This window comes from Podarcis bocagei (assembly GCF_964188305.1).
Source record: "Podarcis bocagei genome assembly, chromosome: 8".
In the NCBI taxonomy this organism is placed as follows: domain Eukaryota; kingdom Metazoa; phylum Chordata; class Lepidosauria; order Squamata; family Lacertidae; genus Podarcis; species Podarcis bocagei.
Genome location: NC_138133.1, coordinates 50,414,520 through 50,439,163, shown reverse-complemented (window position 1 = coordinate 50,439,163; position 24,644 = coordinate 50,414,520). Strand labels below are relative to the sequence as shown.

Genomic DNA, 24,644 nt, shown 5'->3' with positions numbered 1-24,644 from the left:
CTAAAGTTCAGAGGTTGTCAGGGACTCTGCTGAGGAGGGCTGCACTGAGGAGGAATGGTGGGAGCTTCCCCCTGCTTCTGACCAGGATCCTGAATCTTCCCAGGAGCAGGAAGACAGTGTAGATTTGGAACAGTGGTTTGCAGAGGGACATAGTTCAGAAGGCAGAAGCTGGGAAGTACTGGGTGGGGAACAGCTAGGAGGAGAAGAACAGAGAGAGAGAGAGAGAGAGAGAGAATGAGAGAGTGTTAACAGACTCGCTGTCGCTGGAAAGCATGCATCTGCTCAGCCCAGGGTCAAGAAGAGCAGATAAGGTACAGCACAGAAAGCACAGTGGTTGTGAGATCAGGTTGCAAGACGCGGTAGTGTCGTGGATTACAAGGGAGGAAGTGGGTGGAATCCTTAATTGGGAGCACCTTTATTCCTAGGAATGGATTCTTTGTTCTCTCCCTGTGATCATTAAAAATTCTAACTGGTAAGAGACTCCTTTCTCTTTGTTCTGCTTATCTACTGCCAAGGGGAGGGGAATCCGAGTCCCTGAAGCCTAACAGAGGCAGAATGTGGCCTTCCATGCCTCTGTATCTGACGCTTAGAGCTCTCTGCAGGCCACAAACCCCAGAAAGGAAGCGGGCCTTAGTCTGAAAAAGACTTTTCATCATTAAAATAAATCAACAGCATATTCTTGACTATGCAAACCATACACAAGGTGAATGTGCTGTTCTTATATTTGAAAACCTAAGGTGCAAGAGAAGAGTTGTCATTTCAAATTCACTCAGGTGGAAAAGCACGGGAAATTGCAAGTTAAGGTACCCTCAAATGTCAGCGGTAAGCATGTTTTTCAGAATCATATACTGTTTTTGCTAACAGTAAAACCTCCTGGGCCTTTCTGCCCCAATCCTCTTTGTCTGCGGATGGGGACAAGCACTAAAGCTCCAAGATAATACACAAGCCAGCGAGTAAAAGGAATAAGTCCCCCGTTTATGATGAAATGAAAATCTTTTGCGACAAGTTGGCTCTGTTTGAAATGAATTAATTAAATCATTAGAATGTATAAGCAGAGCAAAGGAAATTTGCAAATTTCATTTTCTGATGAGCTTGAATAGATACTTTGCTATTTTTTACTTTTGGGTGAACATACACTAGATATATGAAGCATGGAATTGTGGTATTGTGAAAAGCTTTTGGCCACAGGTTACTGTGGAATAAGTAAAATTGCATGTTTTTTAACCTCAGGTTATTCTTACTTAGAATTTTTGATGGAGGCATTGGTCTTAAAATGAACCCAATGCATATCTACTCAGAGCTTACTGTCAGGTAAGTGTATAGGATTGCAGTCTTAGTAACATGCTTTAAATGGACTTCATTATTCTTTTGTTTTGTTGGCACATATTCACAAATTGCTCATATATTCACAAAATCCTCATACATGTTCAGGGGGATACAAGGGCATGGGATTTAGCCTTGATGGATAAATTGACTGAATAAGTATGGGTGTATGATGGATGAACAATCAGACTCATTGGATTAGAAGGACTTATTTTCTGAGTTATTTTTGTATGATTGTTTTGAATAATTGTTATCTCTCTTAAGTGGTTGCAGTAGTCAGTTTTGGTTATAATATGTGTTGAATTTTCTGATCTTCTTTGGATTTATGTGTTCATTTTATTTATTTATTATAAAGCTCTGTGAGGCAGGAGTTTTTCCAGAGACAGAAATACTGTGAATTGATGAAATCTGTAGTACTTCATAGGGAATTAAGTTCCAATGTTGGTGCTAGGTGTAAAACTGTAAGTGTTAAATCAAGTGTGTGGTATATACGTAATCCACAAGGCACTCAAATTGAAAAACAATACCAACATGCATTTGAGAAAATGGTAAACTACTAAATACAAAAATAGAGCCCTCATAATCTAATCACATGCCCCTATAAAGTTTCACTAGTCTTAAATAATAATAATATTATAATAATTTATTATGCTCAGACCCTGCTCCTGCCCACCTAGCAGTTTGAAAGCACGTCAAAGTGCAAGTAGATAAATAGGTACCACTCCAGCGGGAAGGTAAATGGTGTTTCCGTGCGCTCCTCTGGTTCGCCAGAAGTGGCTTAGTCATGCTGGCCACATGACCCGGAAGCTGTACGCCAGCTCCCTCGGCCAACAAAGTGAGATGAGGGCTGCAACCCCAGAGTTGGCCATGACCGGACCTAATGGTCAAGGGTCCCTTTACCTTTACCTTTATTTATACCCCGCCCATCTGCCTGGGTTTCGCCAGCCGCTCTGGGCAGCTCCCAACAGAATTAAAAGCACAATAAAACATCAAACGTTAAAAACTTCCCTAACCACGACTGCCTTCAGATGTATTCTAAAAGTCAGATAGTTGTTTATTTCCTTGACATCTGATGGGAGGGCGTTCCACAGGGCAGGCGCCACTACCGAGACGGATTGGCAAAGAACTGAACTATTTAGTAACCTTGGAACTAATTAAAAGTATAAAATTGCCTACAGAATGAGTGCATTCAGTAGTAATTAGAAGAAAAGGAGTCTGCATTGTGTCTTTACATCTGAAGGTACACTTTTCCATGGCTTATCAGGAATTTTTTTTAATGACATGGCTTATTTCTCAACAACAGATACATCAAGATGATTTAGGAAAACTCCACTAGATGGACAGAGTTCACTTCTAATATCCCCTTTGCTTTTTGCATTTGACCTTTTGGGTTAAGATCAGCAACAGAGGCTTTTCAAAGGAAAATGCTGCAGATATTTGAAGGTATATGTTGCTAATGTCTTTATTTGAAGCAAAACAATGGAAGGGCTTCAAGAGTACCGGAAAGAGCTCTGGAAAGAACAAGAGCAGCACATCTAAAACTGAATGGGAATTCTGGCTATACCTATTTGCAGGAACAATCCCCATTTTCTGATCTCTGTCCCTCTTGGGGGCAGCTTCTGTAAAATTGTGTTAGCATGAGATGCCCATGTTGTTCTTCAGGATTCAACTTGGCCTCTAGAAGTTAAATATTAGTGGGAGAAGTAGATGCATCTTGCTTCTAGTGCACTTGCAGCCTTTCATTTTATTCCCTGAAGTTGCTGGGTGCATTTTGGAATGCCATTTAGCCTGTCTCTGATGGTTTTCCAATGTAAGATAAAGTCTATTAGACAGACTTTGGTCTGGCAAGGTGATCTGTTAAGTCATCAGCTGTTGTTATTTATATTGGGCTGATTTATAAGATATATATTTTTACTAGCTTTTTTATGTACTGTTTTATATTTAAAAGGAACGTTTTAAATTGTGTTCTGCCTTGTTTCCTATTAACCACCTTGGGCACTATTTTGCAGGAAAGTAAAAAGGTAAAGGTAAAGGACCCCTGACAGTTAAGTCCAATCGCGAATGACTCTAGGGTTGCGGCTGTAATAAATAACACACCAAATGGTTCAACTCTGTGGTTTTCTAAGTTTCCTTGTAGGAATTAAAGAAGCATGTGTCTTATCAAGCATGAATATAACACTGACCCATTTTCAATATGCCCGTAGTTTGAGTATGAATTTAAGAAGAACCTACTTGCTCACAGTAACCCACGCTTTGCCCACTCCAACACTAGTCATTAGAGCAGTATATTACAGAGCTATGACCATAACTAAAAAGATCCAGTTATGGTCCTGGAAATGGATAGTGTGTCAAAGCATATCAGGAACCTGCAGCTGTTATTTAAAGTACATGAATCAATTGTTTTCCTATATTCTTTTGTCATAAGAATAGTATTTGAAAAATAACATAGAGTAAAAGTAAAAACAACAGTCTTGTAGCACTTTAAAGACTACAGCATTTATTATGACATTGGTATTTGTGAAAAATCCATGGACTTTTATGTCATAATAATTTTCAAAGATAATACATTTGTTAGTCTTTAAGGCTCGTGAAGGAAAAACAACAAACATGGCTACCTTTCTGGACAGCTACAGGTAGGTAGCCGTGTTGGTCTGCCGTAGTCGAAACAAAATAAAAAAAATTCCTTCCTTTCTGGACAGCTTAATGGTTGTTACTGAAAATGGTGAGGATATATAGCCTCTTTCTGTAGTATATTCAAAATAATGATAATACTTTGCACATGTTACGCATAACACTCAGGAAGAAAACCAACAAACTACCCAAGTGTAGTCTCAATGATCAGTGAGCAGAGAAAAGTAAATATTTGTATATTTCAGGTGACATATCAAGAAAAGTATCCATTTATGAGTAATGTTTAACTAGTTTCCAATGCTTTGCACTAAAGTCAGACATTGTACTGTTTTATGGTGCATACTTTATTATATAGAATTTTTGCAATGGGACCCTATCCAAATTTTAGTCTAAACAGATGGGATCTTGTTGGGGTTCCACATATTTAGTTATTTAGGAGTTTAGTAAACAGTGATTTTATCCAGTCTGTGATTGGAACAGATGTGATCTTATCAGGGTTCCACTTTTTTCAGGAGTGTAAAAACGCCATGATTTGCTGTACAGTGCTAGAGTTTACTTTTTGTGTTTTCAGAATCGAGGTCCTCTTTAGCCAGAATTTGCCCCTGGGTTCTAAAACATCATAATAGGGAGTTAATGTTTTATTCTCTATTAATTCCATTAAATCCCTTTAATATTAGAGCATGTGTTGCTTTATAGCATTAACTAGTGTCTTGCACTCAACAGTATTTTCACAGTTTATGACACTGCTTAGGGCATTAACAAACAGCTGTTTGAATTAAATGAGCAGTTAAGGACCCTGTTCATTAACTCAAAAGTTTCATGTATTTTTAATTCTTTAAATCTAATGGTATTAACATCCTCCAAGAAATCTATCTTTGATTATAATTTGCTGTGATCAGTATTGGATTGAGGGGCAGGAAATTATATGAGCTATTTTTGGGGTGGCTGCAGCCCACAAATCTTAACCCTTGTCACAATTTCATTTGTTTAGTGTATAGAACTTCAAAAGTTGTTTATAGCAGCTGTATTGAGAATTTTCCAATTTTGTTTACTGATGACTTAATTTAGCTAATGTAAGGAGGCAGTTGGAACAGAATTATTTGCATCTGAAATGGTGCAATCAAGGGCTTCTGACTGTCTCATTTACAAAAAAGAGAGAGAGAGAAGAAATTATATATGGACAGTGATAGAGTGCTTAATGCAGCTCTAAGTATAAAGTTTTGTCTTAGTCACTGGCTCTTCATATACTTTAAAAGATCATAGCTTCATAAATTTTTAGACTTTAGATAGTTACTGGTTTTTTGTAACTGATTTTTTATGATCCCCTTTCAATTATGCATACAAAGCCCCCAGTCTGATCAAATCTACTACTGAGTTCCAGTATTCAGAAAACCATTTGAATAATTATTCCTTTGAGTGGTTGAAGTGCCTATCAGTTTGAAGGCAAAACAGGACCACCTAGACATAAGATACTGTTTTCTTCTTGGGGGGTGCCTTAGTTATCTGTTATATAAAATAGCATATAAAGTAAATTAAAAGAAAATGGAATTCTAAAGACAGCAACACCATCAAAACAATATGACAAGGACCAGTGAGCTTCAAGAATATACAGAATGTTCAGGCGTCAGCTGAGGGGGGGAAAAGGGGAAATGGTGGGAGGGAGAAAGGCGGGGTTGACTTGCTCAAGCCCTTTACAGCATGTAAAAGTTATATTACACAGGAATTTGTTATAAACTGAGTCAGACCATTTGTCCACATAGCTCAATGTTGTCTACAGTGACTGGAAGCAGCTCTCCAGGATTTGAAACAGAGCTCCCTCCCAACCCTGGGCTGCATCAATAGGAGTATAGCATCTAGATCAAGGGAAGTAATAGTGCCACTGTATTCTGCTCTGGTCAGACCTCACCTGGAGTACTGTGTCCAGTTCTGGGCACCACAGTTCAAGAAGGACACTGACAAACTGGAACGTGTCCAGAGGAGGGTAACCAAAATGGTCAAAGGCCTGGAAACGATGCCTTATGAGGAACGGCTAAGGGAGCTGGGCATGTTTAGCCTGGAGAAGAGGAGGTTAATGGGTGATATGATAGCCATGTTCAAATATATAAAAAGATGTCACATAGAGGAGGGAGAAAGGTTGTTTTCTGCTGCTCCAGAGAAGCGGACACGGAGCAATGGATCCAAACTACAAGAAAGAAGAATCCACCTAAACATTAGGAAGAACTTCCTGACAGTAAGAGCTGTTCAACAGTGGAATTTGCTGCCAAGGAGTGTGGTGGAGTCTCCTTCTTTGGAGGTCTTTAAGCAGAGGCTTGACAACCATATGTCAGGAGTGCTCTGATGGTGTTTCCTGCTTGGCAGGGGGTTGGACTCAATGGCCCTTGTGGTCTATTCCAACTCTATGATTCTATGATTCTAACCCTACCTTGAGATGCTAGTGCTAGGGAGTGATTAGAGTTGAGGGGATGTAAACTGAGGTCCAGCGCCAAGGCTCTTCTGGTTGTTCCCTCACTGTGAGAAGTGAAGTTACAGGGAACGAGGCAGAGGGCCTTCTTGGTCCTGGTGCCCACCCTGTAGAACGCCCTTCCATCAGATGTCAAAGAAATAAACAACTATCTGACGTCTAAAAGACATCTGAAGGCAGCCCTGTTTAGGGAAGTTTTTAATGACTGATGTTTTAATGTATTTTTAATCTTTTGTTGGAAGCCACCCAGAGTGGCTGAGGAAACCCAGCCAGATAGGTGTGTATAAATAATAAATTATTATTATAACTATGAAGTAAAAAACTCCCCTTTCTGCACTATATAGGGATGTTTCAGGAGTAAGAAAATAAAAAGGAACTACTCTCCTATTATGTTGCTATCAAATGTACAGATTTGACTGTCCCTCACATTATATTTGGTCAGGTGTCAGCTGAAGACCCACCTACTTCTGTAGGCCTCTGAAGCATTGTAATAATGGCCCTGTTTGTTTAACTGAATGCTGTACACTGTTCTTATCGTATTCAGCTAAGAAGTAGTTGGAGTATAGTATTGAAGTAAATGGACGTAACTTAGTCATGTTCTTTAATTTCAATGGATTTATTCAGTGTAATGTTTTTGATGAGGCTGCACACTCTGAAGTACCAACTTTTGTGATTCTATGCAAATACAAAAAAGGGAGGTGTGAGGAGGTCGATGAAACCAGTAAATGAAAGGTAAAGATACGGAAATATTGGATGTGTTTTTAAATGTTTTTGTTTTTCTTGTTGTTTTGCTGTATTGTTTTTTGTTTTTTGTTTTTATTTCTGATGTATTGTAAGGTATTGTTTCTTTTGTTTAACTTTTTATTGTTTCTTTCTTCTTTTTTTCTGTAACTTTCAAACCTCTAATAAATATCATTTAAACAAAAAAAAGAAATAATTTATGACCAGCTCCTTTGTGCCTATAGACAAACTGCCATAGGCTTGCAATCCTAAATGTATATACTCAGATATGTCCCTTTATACTCAGTAGGACTTGAATAACTAAGCATAGAATTGGTCTGATAGAGGATATTGTTCATTACCTTCTTTATTGTGAACTGTATTGTCAGGCTAGAGTTCAATTTCTAAATTCAAATCATTCTAAATGAGAATGATATGGGAAAGGTAACTGTTTTATCATAAGATCATGACAAATTTATATGCAATGGAGTCTCATTTTATGCTGTCAAAGTGGGAAAATAGATCTAAATTAATTCAGAAGATCAATAGATCTAAATTCATCCAAAAGTGCAGTTTTATGTTATGATGACTGCTTAATATAGACAGAGAGAACATTTGGTTGGTTTCTACAAATCATTTGATATGATCTTTATTAATTCAAAATTCAGTCAGTCTGTATAATCATTGTATGACTTCCCCCTTCATCTTTAAAATGCTATATCGCCACACACATATTCATTATCAACAATTAACAACAACAAATTAACTGGCATAGATCCTGAGTTGCCTTTAAATGAGGGTTCTGGAGGGTCCTCCGACTCTCCTTAGCAGACTTTCAGAGGGTGTAGGGGCTGCAGAGAAAATTGTAATGGGCAGAAACCACCACCCACCTTCTACTAGGGTGAGCATCTTCATGGGCCCACCCATTAGGCAAGATGGAGCAACCGCCTCTAGTGGCAGGTTCCACAGGGGCAGCAGTTCCCAATGTAGATCTTCCTTTCCTCCTCGCTCCTGAAGTAGATCTTCCCTCACTCCTTCCCTGATGGAGAGGAAGCACAATTTTGGGGTCAACCTAAGGTGCCAGAATGGCCCTGGGTGTCCCATGGGTGGAGTTCTATTCACAGGAATTTAGAATCTAGGCCACAGACTTCAATAATTTATATGCCATTCTTTCCATGTTCAGGGCAGCAAGCATAAAATGTTTAAAACAGAAAAATAAAAGATTTAAAATTATTAATGTTGTTTTTGAACTTGTATTCTCAGAGAAAAACATTAGCAGAGGAATAGTAACAAGTAACTAGTAACCAAATTTTACTTTGACACATTTAAGTATTCAGATCTCATGTACAGTGGTACCTCTGGTTACGAACTTAATTCGTTCTGGAGGTCCATTCTTAACCTGAAACCATTCTTAACCTGAAGCGCCACTTTAGCTAATGGGGCCTCCCGCTGCCGCCGTGCCACCGCTGCGCAATTTCTGTTCTCATCCTGGGGCGAAGTTCTTAACCCAAGGTACTATTTCTGGGTTAGCAGAATCTGTAACCCGAAGTGTTTGTAACCCGAGGTACCACTGTATCTGAAAGAACTACTGCCATAAATTAGTCAGAAAAAAATGTTTTGACAAGAACACATTTGACCATGTTTATTTATTTAGCATTGGGCCTTGGATCTTTTATTCTGAAATAAGAAGGAATTGAAAAACACTAAAGTAAAAGTAGAACAGTGAGACAGTCAAGACAAAAAAGCATCAGTGAAGGTACCAGTATGTTTGAGCAAAGAGCAATTTTCAAGAAAATCCTGTCATGCTACTGCACTGTTGCAAGTTACTGAGGAAAGCATGTCATTGTGTTCTAATTTACCATTTGCCTGGTTTGTATAGTTTGTATTATCATTTGTATCATAATATTTTATTTATGTAATTTGTATTACAATATTAATAGTTTGCTACTTTACCACTTCTAACCAAGTAGATTATAGAAAACCTTTTCCATCCTGTGATAACAGAGGAGGCAAAACTGGACATTAAAGACCACTAGCTGCCATTATGTTCTTATTAGCCAGGCATTTCTTATCAATGAAATGCTGCAGAACTATTGTTCCAAGGCTGTTGCTGTAAAACCATAGTGCATTGTAGTTTGTTGGAGGTTAGTAGCACTTGTTAATTTGATCAAGGCTGAAGTTTACGGAGGATAAAGTAAACAATGCAAACTGCAGACACCATCAGTTTCCTATGGGCAGTGAAGTGTAGTTTGTTCCATTTACACTTCACAACAACATCTGATGGGCTTTGTCAGTGCTGCACAGAGTAATTAAACCTGAAATCAATAGCAGGCATTTGTCATGTTTACAGCCGCTCTTTCTGCTGGGTTAAACTCATCAGTTTAGTGCCGTTCTGTTTTACTGCAGAGACACGCTCCATTATTTCTTCAGGTACAGTTGAGATATTCAGTTACATGCCCAATAGTTTGAATACGACAGTAAGATTAAAAGGGGCAGGGAAATGGACAGTTTTTGTAATTTATTCACTGATTTCCTTAAACGGTGCTGGATTTCCATTTTCTTCCTCCTCTTCTTTTATGAAACCCCTTTATGCCCCAGGATAATGCATTCCCATTGTCCAATAGCTGGAATGAAGGCAGCACTAAAATTGTAGGAAAGTTGATGCAGAATATAACTGTGTCAGGGTAATTCATATGAACCAGAGAAAATAAGTCAGTGGTCTGGTTTTATTGCAACAAGGCAAAACCATGGTTGAGTTTTAACTTTAAAGCACACAAGCATAGCATTGGAAGAGATTATAAGACTCTCCTAGTGCCATCATCTTGCAATGACCATGTTCCCTAGATAGAGATGGTTTATCTCTCATAGATGACAGTTTGTTCTAAAAACATACAGGAAACGTGATTCCAACCAAGCTTTTTTTAGGAGAGGGGCAGGGACTATTTTAGTACTATTTCTAGTTCCTGATATGAATGACTCATGCTCTGTATTCTGTGACCCTTTCTTAGATTGCCTAAGGCTCACCATTAGTCAGAGGCAGGGCCAGAGATGAGGGACAGCAGGGCCTTTTCATGTATTCAGGTTTTTTCATGATAGTAGTCCACAAACTCCAGTCATACCACAAAAATGGCAGTTTAAGCACCCAAATGCTGGGAATATGGAACATTGCAGAGGCAAAACAGTTGGACGTAGTACAGAATCAGTTTATTGCCAGGATAACCTGTGGCCTACCTGTGGGAGTAATGCTGATTTTATATTTCATTGTGAGTGCTGTCTTTTTTTAAAAAAAAAAACTAAGTTACTCAGTAAATGAATGGGTGAAATTGTGTGCAGCAGGGCAGTCTTGTTCATCTGCCCCAAACACCTGGATAGCTAACTATTATGGAGGAAAGATGGACTTGATCCAGTGGCTCTTTTCACTGTTGAAATCCAAATTAGCCATTGCAATATTAAAGTGTAACTTCAAAATCTGTTTGCAGAACAGCACATAGATGTCATTACGTTATCCAGATTTTCCAGTACTTCCCCAACCTTAAAATCACACCATGGGGAAGAGAAATACTTATCTGAGCTAAATCCACCTTCTCTCCACAAGGCACTTACAGTCCTGCATTTTCAGACTATGAAGTCTAATTTTCTGGAAGGGAGATTTAAGAGAATCCCCAGAGATCAGCACTTCTGCATATGCAGTAGTTCCTGGGTAGAGGACACCATACACTACACTATATGTTAGAATGTAAACTGTATAAAACACCTAAGCAAAAACTTTTAGAGAAATCTTTAGGAGTTGTTGCTACCCTCATTGACAAGGACAAAATTACATATACGTTGTTTGGTGTCAACAGTTCTGTTAAGCTTAATAGGGCTAAATTCAAAGTGAAGGCTGCTCAAATTAGTCAAGGCCACATAGCCTCTCTCAGGATCTAAGATTCTGTTTTTTATGTATGCTTTATTTCTTGTATTAGTCAAGTTTTTTTATTTTTATGGATAATTCTTATATATAATTTGTGTTCATATATTTCTGTTTGCCTACAACTTGTCTTTGCTTGCCTTACTAATAACTGAAAGTTTGAGCACCCAAATGGGGCGTACACTCCTGAGTTTTACAAGCACACAGATAAGTGCTGAACAAGAAAATTGCAGGTGCCATGTGGCTCACTTACTGTACAGTTGCACGGGGTGTGACTTCTGGATGCCCCTTAAAATGACAAAAGGGGAAGAGGCAGTAATCTCAAGTGTTATTGCAAGATCAGCTCACTCTTTCACAAATCTCACAAAGTGAAAGAACATCTTAGTGCAATGTTTTAGCTGTTACTGATTTCTACTTTCATCTCATGGCTGGATAAAACCTTCTCCCTTAGCCCCAAATGAGGTGACCCCCTCCTAGTGATTGGGATGGAGACACATTGCTTTCTTAGCACTTTCCCCATAGCATCTGAACTCTAACAATGTATCATTGTATCAACAGTGAATGCACATGTCTACAAGTTGGCCTTATCACAGTAGGAAAGAACTCTTGAAAATTAGTTGAAAAGGAACTAGAAAAAAGATAACTGTGGAGGAATGAATACTAGAAATAGACAGCAAGGGGAAAGCAAAGAAGCTCTGGGAGTCCTTGGTGTGGAGAAGGAAAAAATAAGTTCAAATCCTCACTCAGACATGGCATTTGCTATATGGTCTTGCAGAAGTCTCTATGTCTCAACCACATCGGTCTTGACAGGAAGTTGGGAGGACAAAATGGGCACTTCACATGAGAGGCAGGACAGGATACAAGAGGATAGAGGCTCAAAAGTTTTTTAAACCAAACACTTTCTCTGCATTCACAATGTTGTGTTATCTGTGAGTTGTCTTCCTTTAATGAATCCATTTTGGACTTTTTGATGTAATTATCTACAACTTCATATAATCTATTTGTCAAGAATGTGGCCAATTTTTTAAAAAGAATATTTAGTACATTTTAAGAAACATAAAAAGTGTTGCTAAAATATTGTTGTCTTTATTCAATGCTGAGATTGGTCTGCAATATCTGCAACTGTATTTGCTTTTAAAATTACTATTATCCTTGCATCTCTCTGTGTTTCAAGAAGCTTCTTACTTTGAATTTTCCCCTTTAAATAATAAAGGAATAATAATTCCTTTGAAATTGGGGCTATTCAATATGGGGCTTATAGAATTTAGTTGTTAGAATCATAGAATCTTTGAGCTGGAAGGGACCCAAGGGTCATCTACTCCTTCCCCTTTGGTCCAGGTGTTTTACCTGAGTTAATTGATTTGACTGCAATTATAAGCTCTTACATTGATCTCTCCTTCATTACATTTATAAACAGTGACATTTCTGTTGCTAGGGTGGTGCTCTCCTCCATTACAACATTGGTTTCCTACCTTATAACTAAAAGTCAGTAATGTTATTCACTTTGTGTTTATATTTTTTAGTTCCTCCCCAACTACCTCATCTGATTGTAAGTTCTGTAAAAACAATTAAACTGCATCTGCAGTTCTAATTATTACTTAGTGGGTAATAGCCAATGTTACTCATACTCAGACTAGGCCCATTGAAATCAATGGACTTTAGTTAGTCATGCCACCCTGGTGCATCCTATTTATTTCACAATCAATTAACTTATTCTCTAATAAAGTCAATGTATTATTTTCTGCATCATTAATGACCGTAATTATCTTCCTCTTAAAAGTTTTAATTTCATTTTCAAATTTATGAAATTCCATTGAAAGTGATTTCCTCATATCTGCAGTGACTATTGGCTTGCCACAATCTGTATCTTCTTGTGCTTTCTTGTCATATTATTTTTGGAGAAGGTATTGCTGGTTTTACCTCTACTCATTCATTGGATTGTTCTTAAAGATATATTCTAATCAGTAAGCATTTCCAAAATAAAGATAATAGGAATAACACTAGAACCATAGGACTGTACCAACCCCAATGTTATCATAACACATGTTTCATCCTGTATCCAGTCAGATTTTAATTAATCTATTCACTTTTCATTGGTTGGAACATCCCAGCTCGAGAGACAATGGTGTGCGCCTCTGAGGGTGAAGTCAGAATTGCTGTGTGAGCAGCACCAAAGTGACTGGGCGGTGTGTGTAGTAAATAATTATCAGTTCATTGATTTATTAAAACATTTAGGTAGTCAATTCAATTCATGAATAAACTCATGTTATAATCCTCTGTATATTTTTGCCCTCAGATAAACTTACATAACCAGTTCATTGAGGAATAAAAATGGTCACTATAAGATTTTGTCATCTTTAATTAGGAGATTAGAGACGCGGGTGGCGCTGTGGGTTAAACCACAGAGCCTAGGACTTGCCGATCAGAAGGTCGGCGGTTCAAATCCCTGTGACGGGGTGAGCTCCCATTGCTCGGCCCCTGCTCCTGCCAACCTAGCAGTTCAAAAGCACATCAAAGTGCAAGTAGATAAATGACCTGGAAGCTGCCTGTGGACAAACACCGGCTCCCTCGGCCAATAAAGTGAGATGAGCGCCGCAACCCCAGAGTCGGTCACGACTGGACCTAATAGTCAGGGGTCCCTTTACCTTTTAATTAGGAGATTGAACAAGCAGGTGATCATATGCTCAAAGGATTAACAGCAATAGGACTACTCATAAGTAACTCTAAATGGGTGGCTAACTCTCAAAGGCATACAGATATTGCTCAGGTATTCAGTTCAATAACATTCATTCAAGTCTATGAAAACATCCTATAATTCTGTTGGGTCAAGGACTGGATTATTTTTAAAAATAAAGACCTGTTGGATTTAGGAGGATTTAATCTAAGATTCGGTTGGCATGCTTACCTATGGCGTAACAAAGGAAAAATCCATAAAGGATTCTCTAACCATATCTTCAGAGGGCCACTGCTGGAGGTGTGGGAAAGAAATAAAAAATTACTGGAGCAGAATACCCCTTGGTGGCTTTCGCCAATCCATATCCTGACAATAAAAAAAATAAATATCGAAGGAGAAAGATGGACCTACGAAGATTTATTAGTAAGAGCAGAGACTTGTTGGAGGATCAGGCCATATGAAGAAATAAAGAACAAATTGACAGGTTGGATTCAATTTCATCAAATCAACTCTATCTGGACTGAGGATAAAAAAAATGGGATAAGGGAGAAAAAATCTAGATTCCAGATTGAAATATTAGAAAGTAAAACAAAACTCCTATCGAAAATGTATAGCCTGTTGCTCGAATGGGACACCAAAGATGAAGAAGTAAAAGAGGTGATGGTGAGATGGGCAATGGACTTTGGGTATAATATAGAGTTTGTTAAATGGCAGGCACTATGGAATAAAGGCATGAGATTCTCGGCTTGTACAGCACTCAGGGAAAATATGTACAAAATGATGTACAGGTGGTATGTAACGCCCGTAAAATTGGGAAAAATATATAAAACTGGCGACAAATTATGTTGGAAATGCAAGAGCAAGGAGGGCGAGTTCTATCATATGTGGTGGTTGTGCGAGCCTAGTAAAAAATTTTGGGAATCTATTTACAACGAACTAAAAAAATCTTTAAATATACCTTTATAAAAAGACCTGAAGCCTTTCTGCTGGGGATAATTGGAGGGGAAATAAAAAAGGAAGACCAAACACTCTTTCTGTATGCGACAGTGGCCGCCAGAACCCTAATAGCGCAGAACTGGAAGACAACAAGAATCCCAACTATAAATGAATGGCAATCTAAACTACTTGATTATTTAGAATTGGCAAAAATGACACAGAAAATAAGAAATCAAAAAAATACGAAGTTTAATAAAGATTGGAATAAATTCATGGCATACATGGAAACAGAGGTTAAAAAAACTTAAAAATCACAGTAGGTGTGATAGAACACTTGTGATGAAAAAATTTCTTTCTTAGGAAAAGAAGCTGCAGATAGAAAAATTCCTATAATATATTCCGAAACCGAGATGAAGGGAAGTCAGTAAGTGTTGTGTGTTATGTAGCTAATGTATATGAATGTGTTGTGTATGTCCCTTTGTCTGTATGTTGTTATTAAATAAATATATATATATATAAAATAAGAAAACATCGTATAATTCTTTAAATTAATGTAATTAGTTCCAAACCCACCCCACCCCCATTTTTCATCTGCAGGATCTAATCCAGGGGTGGGGAACAGGACCTGGTTAATGGGCCAGATCCTGAATTGTCCCACAGGCCACTTTTGACAGGTGAACAGGGCTTCCCACCTGTCATTCAAGTAACCCAACTTCAAAGAAAACTATTCTTTCTTTTTTTCCATTTGCAAGCATATCTTCAAACTACCTGCAATGGCATTTTCCCTTTGCTTCCCAACTTGAACTCAGCATAAGATTCTTATTGAAAATGGGATTTGCCAACTGCAAGTTTTGTTTTCACCTGTGACCAGCTGCAGATGAGAGCTCCTGACTGAGAACTCCCAAGTACAACAGAACCCAGCTGGGCTTGCCATCAATGTTGATCACTTTTGACAGTGGTTAGCTACACTTTGGAGCTCCCAATTGGGAGCTTGCATTTGACACCAGATTTAAAGGGTGTTGAATGGAAAATGTGCTCCTGCCAAGGAACAATCAGGAGCTGTCTCCTTACCTGCCCCACAAATGACATCATATGACATGACGTGTGGTGCAGGATGGTGTGGCTTGAAGAAATGGCTTCATGGGACAAATTAGGAGCTCCCCATTCCTGATTTAATCAGCTAAGGAGATTTGAATAACTGAGGTGATTACTGTACTGTGCAAGAAACTAGTTTGTCATATTGATAGAGCATTCTCTTGTGCACAGATTAACCAAGCCAAACTAGAAGCACATGACCAAAATAATTAAAAGCAGATTAGTTACTTTTTATCATCCTCACAATGGACTACAAGAAGATCAAACCTATCCATTCTTAAGGAAATCAGCTCTGAGTGCTCCCTGGAAGGACAGATCCTGAAGCTGAGGCCCCAATACTTTGGCCACCTCATGAGAAGAGAAGACTCCCTGGAAAAGACCCTGATGTTGGGAAAGATTGAGGGCACAAGGAGAAGTGGACGACAGAGGACGAGATGGTTGGACAGTGTTCTCGAAGCTACCAGCATGAGTTTGACCAAACTGCGGGAGGCAGTGGAAGACAGGAGTGCCTGGCGTGCTCTGGTCCAGGGGGTCACGAAGTGTCGGACACGACTAAACGACTAAACAACAACAACAACATGTAATGAGAGTTTATTTTCCACTTTGCATTGCACTCTTCTGGCTGAAGGAGGGATTCTAATTCTTTTTTAGCAAATGTGAATATGAAACCACAAAGGCTGTGTACACTAGTTTCTACCAAAGAATCCCAAGAACTGCAGTTTGTAAGGGTGCTAGGAATTGTAGCTCTGTGAGTTACACTTCCCAGGATTCTTTGGGAGCAGTCAGATGCTTTAAATGTATGGTGTGTTTGCCACCAAACTGTGATCTTGTGTGTGCCGTACAGAAAGCCTATCACAAACTGTATCACTGTATCAAACTGTATGTAAAAGTTTTTTCTTCATCTTCAGATCTACCTAATATTGTTAGACTTATTTAAATAGAGAGTATATCAGCACTGTTTAATTTTGTTTCATAAGCAACTTTATGGACAAATTCTGTTCTAATCTTTCATGATGATAGTACATCAATGATTGCAATAATTTGTGGAACAAATGTTAAACCATTAATAAAGTTGTGCATACCATCTCAATTATGTGAACATAAATTAGCTGGATATGCAAAAGGCGCAAAGCAAAAACCTTAACAGGTGTTTCAGACATTGGTTTTTATATTTTAGCCTTCCATTTGAAAAAAGATAAAAACCAGAGAACAGATTACATCTTGAATATGTAGTAGTTAAGAGCTCTGAAGTGTAAATAGATACAAAGTTGTTCTAGTAGTGCTCTGTGTGGGGTGTGTGTGTGTGTGTGTGTGTGTGTGTGTGTGTGTGTGTGTGTTTATTTTAAATTCTTACCTGGAAGACCACTGGGTGTCAGCCACGTCCATTGCTACTGAGTGGTTTGCTCAAGCAAAATGGCTTGTCAGTGAAATAAAGGACATAATTTTGATGAGTCAGAAACTCTGTCAGCAAGGTTGCTTCCTGAGTTGTTCTTCAGAATTGAAAATGCTTACAAACATTAAGCGATTCAATGAGAGTAATGTTTTAGGTGTGTTCTAATCACTACAATGTTTTATACCACTTTTTAAAATGAAAACTACAAGGATAGCAATCCTTCGAACTCTAACAAGCCTTGGTATTCTGGAAGCTTATGTGGACAAATGATCCTACAAAGTGGATTTTATATTTCTTTTTGTAGAAAAGGAAGTTAATTATTTGTCACAGTATTCATTAAAATTAGAAAACAGTTTTCTAGAAAATGTATTTTTGAATGTGTAGTGAATTGCTCTTCTAAGATTATAACATTTATTAATCACAGCAATAATTACAATCCTAAAGTCAAATATTTTTTATTCTGTAGCTCTTTAGCTGGAGTTTGGAAAACAAATCCACATTTGGAGCTGCTGCTTCCCTCCCATAAGCAGTTTGTTCCAGAACCCCTATGGAATTTTTTTTTTAAGAACAATTGTTCCACTACAGCTAACTGGCCTTATGCACACATAACGCAAAGTCACTAACCCAAACTGGTGCTGACTTCCATTTCTGCACCAGTTTAAAACAGGTCTATTTACTCAAGCATTTGAGAATAAAGTAGATACCATTCTGTTGGTTTAACATTCACTGCTTTTAACTATTTCTTGCTGTTACTATAGATTGTTATAGGTGCTAAAGGTGTACCTCACTCTGAAATGATTGTGATGAATGGTGGGTTATACATATTTAAAATAAATAACCATAGTTAGTTAAATTAGGTTCTGCATAAGATGTCTGCTAGTGCATGCAGTTGAAGTACTCCCACTTTGCTCCTTCTTGCACTAAGTGGAGAGGAAAAACACTGAGTGGTTATCTTAGTGTTACATCTGAAGCAACATTTATGGCTTATTTCTCCAAACAAACCACAAACAGAAACCCAAGAACAAATTTTGACTTCAGATAGTGGTTTTCAGAGAAGTGAACCACAGATGCTGGTCTGGACGAAATGCCAAGGTTGTTGTTCTGTGGTTTGCTTCCTTGCTTGAGGAAAGGAGAAGCAACTGTGGTAATGTCCAATAAAAGCTGACACACCCACGTAAAACTGCACAAGCGGTACCCTCCCTGCCTGCCATTCGCAGCTTTTTGGAGCCCTCATTATAAACTATCACAGAACCAACAGAGCTCCCATAAACCAACATTCTGTTCAGGTTTCTGTGATGGTGGAGTTACTAAGTAAATAGATCATTAATGGAGAGCAGCCGTCCCTGAAGAACAGTTTGCCCCCACTACCATTCTGCCCCATGCAATGTGCAGCTGCAGTGAATTTAGAGTATCATTCCAAGTTTCCATAGGACAAGATTCCGTGGTCTTGCACATCACTTTCCTTTTGCATGGATGACTATTGCACCCTGGAGCAGTTCATGGTTTAAAAGTATATAACACACACATGTCCATATGTTCTACATGAATGTGAAATGTACGTACAGCTCTTCCACATGTGCAAGAACCCTGACTTTCTCACAGTTCCTGATCACATGGAAGATTTCAAACTAATGCTGAACACACAGATAAAAGGGGGCATGGCCAGCAGGTGTACTGACAATCAATGGCAGTGACAGCTTGTACAGACTTGTTCCTTTCTGTGTTGTGTGAATGTGGCATAGAGGACGTGATACTTTTGCTTCAAATATATGTCATTTCATGGTTGTTAGTTAGGTGTCTTAACAATTCTCCATCTATCCCAGTACCGCCAACTCTGACTGACAACAGCTACCCAGCCTCCCAAGAAGAGCTCCTTCTCACTATCTACTACCCGATTGTTTTAACTGCATGTGTCAGTGTCTGACCCTGGCACCTTCTCCATGCAAAATAGGTGCTCTACTATTGAGCTATGTTCCCTTCCCAATGTAGTGCGTTTTCTCCCTTTTCGTATTTCATTACACAGAAAGCGGTATCATAGCACTTTAAGCAGTCATTACTTCACCCAAAGAATCCTGGGAACTGCAGTTTGTCAAAGGTGTCGAAAGTTGTTTGGAGACCCCTTTCCCCCTCACAGAGTGGTTTAACAATCAATCCCTCTCCCCAGGGAACTCTGTGATAGAGTTTTGTCATACAGCACCAGTGAAGACATAGCCATTATCCAAAAGCTGGTAGTGACATTTGTACTACCAACATTCTGCACAGCTCTCCAGACTACAGTGACCCTACTAACAGAGGAAAGGATACAACAAACTGAGATTGGAATGCAGGGACCATGCAATATTTCCCAAGTAGAATTTGTTCCTTGAGAAAAGATACCTCCATTGCACTCAACAAATTAGCACAACTACACATTTGTTGCCAAATAAGCTGATAAGGAGCAAATTCTGTGGGCTTTTCTAGGTTATTTTCCCTTATATATTGCCATGAATTTAAGAGTGCAACCTTATGAATATTTTTTTGGCCCCACTACATTCATTGGAGCTTACTCCCTAGTGCAACCTAAGTTTCTTGGAGGGCTTTCCTGATCCACCTTTGAAAGCCCCCTTTTCTCTGTGAATTTCTAAAACAGAGCTAAAGATAGTGGCAACTTTCAGATAAAGGTTTTCTAACTTTTGGGTAACTGTATGCTTCAGTCTTCATTTCTTTTGTTCTCAAAGCATTGTGAGAACCTCATTTCCCTAGCCCGTTTGCAATGAAAATGTTGACCTTTTACTCTTTATATATAAATACCATCTCCCCAACATTCTTAATAGTTAACTGATTTTCTAATACTGTGATTACTATATAAATGTTAATTGCTTGTGCTAGATGTCACCATTATAATGTAAACCATCAGGACTTCAGTAAAAGTGAGATTGCTATAAAAAATGTTGTGTCCTATATTATTCTTTCCTGCCAACCTAGCAGTTTGAAAGCACGCCAAAATGCAAGTAGATAAATAGGTACCGCTCCGGCGGGAAGGTAAACGGTCTTTCCGTGCGCTACTCTGGTTCGCCAGAAGCAGCTTAGTCATGCTGGCCACATGACCCGGAAGCTGTATGCCGGCTCCCTTGCCCAATAAAGCGAGATGAGTGCCGCAACCCCAGAGTCGGCCATGACTGGACCTAGTGGTCAGGGGTCCCTTTACCTTTACCTTATATTATTCTTGCAGAGAGAGAATCAACTTTCCCTGATATTTTTGCATTCTTTTTATTGCCATATTTAAGAGTCAAGTAGATGAGATCCATGATAAGACATCCAGTCTTTTACATTTTTGTAAGAAGCATATATACAGTTGAGATTCAAGTGGTAATTGCAGTACTGGATGCAGTGGTGGATTAACTCTTTTCCTCAAGGCCGTTTCCCCCTCAAAGCTATTTGTCCCATTGCAATTTACATGTGTAAAATGGCAAGGAGAGAAAGTCTAAACTCTTTTACCCTGGTGTCTGAGTCTCAGTATGAATTGCCACCCTCTGGCATGGCTTACCAAAGAAACAAAACAAAAAAGTAAAGAAATTGAGGGGGGATAACCTCTGTCTGGGCTGCACTACTATGGACTGTAATTTGCAGCTCATACAGATAAAACAAACTAAACAAAATGGAAAAAAAATTACCTCACCTTCCTTCCTGACATGCTACTTTTCTGTGTGAATGTAAGTTCACCACCAAATATCTATCTTCCTCAAATATTACTCCTTCCAGAGAAGGGAAGTGAATCAAAGATAGAATTTTCTGTCTAAGCTTCTTAAGACTGCTGTACTGAAGAACTCACTTATCCATGTCAATTGTGTATTAGGAAAAAGAAAAAGAAGTTATTTAATTATATTAATTGTTTGCCTCCTTTTAGCCTCTCTACATGAAATCCAGGTCAGCATTTAGAGGGTCGTTTTCTGTTGGTAGGGATAGTAGAAGTGGAGTTTTGCAAAAAAAGCACACAGACAGTACAGATTCACAGAAATCTCAATCTAGTCTCCCAAATTCCCTTTCAGCCTATATTTAGTCATGTAAACAAACCTTAGTACATTCCCATTAGCTAAATTTGATTAATTTGGAAATCCCATGTACTGAGAGAACTAATACAAGAATATTGTTATATAATACTGAAATGCATATATTCTTATAAGAATATAAGGAGTGGCATGCCATCCTTTGGGAAAGCAGCTGACAAACTACAGTGTCATTTCTGAGGATGTACACATGCTTCTTTGTAGTCACCGCAGGTGGTGGCATTCTGCCACATGTATTTGGGGAAAGAGATACATTCCTGCAGCCCTTTTCTACATTGTTGCAGATGCAATTAATCCCTTTACTGCACTATATTGTATGTGTCTAGTGGCCCTGGGTAGGCATGTGCGTTCCTGGGTGGGAATGTATCAGACACATCCATTAATATCAGAGAACACCAGATGCGTATCGTGATGCACATCTATAATGGCTGCACACACAAATCTCCCTTGCTGAATCAGGCCATTCATGTGCAGCTTAGCCAATTGCTTCACTGCATTTTTTTAATTCAGAAAAGGAACATATAAGAACTGTTTTCCTTTCACTCATTGTACAGTAATTTCTTTGCACATTATTATTATTATTATTATTATTATTATTATTATTAGTCCTTAGGCATACAAAGCATATGCAGTATTCTGTACAGTGCAACAGAATACAACTCTAGTAAAAATGAATCTTATTGAGAAGTTTTGGAATGAAATCATAGCTTTATAAATGGTTTGTAATGTTAATAAAAAATGTCTCCCTTTAGAAATCTCTGGAGTTTTCAGAGGATGAAAATCTGCGTTTAGCACAAGAATATCAGATGCTTCAGTTATGCTATCTAAATGACAAAAATGAACTTGCAGACTTCTATGATCATAAAGTTAGAGCTGAATCAAGATTAAGAGACCAGCAGCAGGTATGATAATAATGGGTTCGGTTTCTTAATTGCTTATTTTCTATTTGCTAATTAGTACTGTTTAATAATGTTTTCAAATAAGTTGTTAAGTTCCTGGAACATCCTATGTGATGTCTTCCATGTCTTCCTTCTTTATATTTTCCATCCTGTACATTTTTACTTCTTTACTTTAACAAAAGTATTTTTCTATCGAGGATCTTCAAAAGCTTAGCATTCATTCCGTTTGTTGTTTGCATGCCTTTTTGCGTAGATCATGCTCTGCTTTAATGTTTCTATAGAAGTTGCCTTTTGTTTAATGCAAGGCAAATGACCTGCTCTAACAGAGAGCCATACAAAAAATGAAAACTAGTAAGTGCAGAAAATTCTTCTACATTCATATCCCTTCCTGGATGAAGATTCATGCATGCAAATGCATGGATTCCCTAGCCTGGTGCAGCAGCTAAGGCTTTGTGCATTTCTCAGATAATCAGCAATAGTGAGTCACTAGTGCTTTCTGCACCATAGGAAAAAGTGGGTTGGAAGCAGGGTAGAAAGGTAGTAAGAGACGAAAAAGAGGACAAAAGAAAGCTTAAACTACCTGCTCCCATTCATTGCTCCTCTACAGTCGTACCTCGGGTTACAGATGCCTCAGGTTACAGACTTCGCTAACCCAGAAATAGTACCTCGGGTTAAGAACTTTGCTTCAGGATGAGAACAGAAATCATGCAGCAGCGGCGTAGCAGCAGCAGCGGGAGACCCCATTAGCTAAAGTAGTACTTCAGGTTAAGCACAGTTTCAGGTTAAGAACAGACCTCCAGAATGAATTAAGTTCTTAACCCGAGGTACCACTGTACTACTGGGGGGGGCACCTTTCCCCCACTGTTTCACAGCTGTTCAATGTTGGATGGCCATCTGTCATGGATGCTTTAGCTGAGATTCCTGCATTGGAGGGGGTTGGACTAGATGACCATTGGGTCCCTTCGAACTCTAAGATTCTATGATTCTGTGACCCAGCTTCATAGCCTCAGATATATTGTCAAACAATATGGTTCAGTCCACAGTCAGGTGAAGTATGGTAATCAGGAAGAGTGCTGATTTGTGATGAAATGGTCCTCTGATTACACTGAAATCATACTCCGTTCAACACCACAAGAATTTCAAATACCGGGTGAGGAACCCATCAAGCACTGCTTTGCTGAGGATTCATAATATCCCACTCACCTAATAGCCTACATCTCATTACACTGAAATGTTTGTATAACTCTGTATTAAGTAGATCAACGAGGGAAGTTCTTTCTGGAAAACAATGATCGCAACTTTCTCCTGTTAAAAAGTGAAATTATTATGCAAGGTAATTTGCTTGGAATTATTTTTTTCCTGAAAATTCCCATTATAAACTTGACTTGTTGGCCATCATTGCAGCATTCCAAGAGGCCACATGATGCAGTGGAACTTCTGACTTTCATTTCGTAACAGCAACCCATACATTTATTAGAACTTGAGCTTGTGTGCTTGCGGTGTCTCAAAAGCTATCTGTGATGCTGCTTGAGATGCTGTTGGAAAATGAAAGGTCAGAAGCTTCACTGTACACATGCAGACGCTTGCTTTTTGCAAGATGAGCCCTCTGGCTCAAGCTCCATATAAAGACTTGCTTTGATTTGTTAGGATTGGTGTTCATAATGGGTCCAAGATGCCAAAGGGCTGTCACAGCCTTTAATAAGATCAAATTGCATGTGACTATCACCACTGCACAACTGTGAAAAATCAATGAAAATTGATCAGGAAAGAAACTAAAGATGTAACAGGCCAGAGGTATAAAACAATTTAAAAATCTAAAGTGGGAGGTTGTTTAAAATTATCCTTTCTGTGTGCAACTGTATAGGATAATTGGAAGAGGCTGGTGTATGTATCACAAGGTGCGTAGTCTATAACTCTATATTAATGTGCTTTATGAGAATCTTGACTGGTTTTGGAAAAAATATGAAGAACTGCACTACTAAAAATCTTAAGGAAATTTGTACTGTCTTTGTGTGCACTCTTCTTATGCACCAGAAGGTACATCAACCAGGAAAGCATGGCTATTTAAGGATCCAAATTGGATAATTACAAAGGTAGCTGAAAAATTCTTTTGATAATGTAATTATACACACAAAATCAGCACATAAATAATATTTGTACTAATTACAGTAGAACAAGAAATGAAACTGGTTATATACTGCTCCTATTAAAAGGTGTATTTTTCTTCAGATTTTTGCTAATAAGTGACTTACAACTGCAACAGAAAATCAATTTTGTGGGAGTATCACTGTAATGATTTTTGTAGTTGCTTACTGCACATATACATCACAGTGACATGAATGTTCAGGGAGAAAATCACTCTATGTTCACCCTTTCCCAGATGCACAGAGTTGTCTTCCTTAAAAAATACATGATCAAAATTAGGTTTCAATTTCATTTTGTATGACTCAAGATTTGAATGCTGACATGCTCATTTTAGATGGATGGGAGCTCATCTCTACTGTGAAACTCTTTTGTGACTTTATTAGCATTGTTGAAGCTACATCAGGAACGCTT

General features: G+C 38.5%; 1 protein-coding gene across 8 annotated transcripts in view; it reads left to right on the top strand.

Annotated features, from left to right (window-relative positions):
- CCDC178 (coiled-coil domain containing 178) overlaps window positions 1-24,644 on the top strand; it is a 125,982-nt gene that overhangs the window by 63,308 nt on the left and 38,030 nt on the right. For 7 of the 8 annotated variants that reach the window (XR_014011305.1, XM_081206796.1, XM_081206797.1 and 4 more), the window contains one exon: window positions 21,942-22,091. The exons of the other annotated variant lie outside the window; for it this stretch is intronic. Coding sequence is in view for 6 of the 7 variants with exons in the window: in XM_081206796.1 (XP_081062922.1) it covers window positions 21,942-22,091 (150 nt within the window). In the remaining variant the exon portion in view is untranslated. The remainder of the gene's footprint in view (window positions 1-21,941; window positions 22,092-24,644) is intronic. 8 annotated transcript variants of the gene reach the window in all.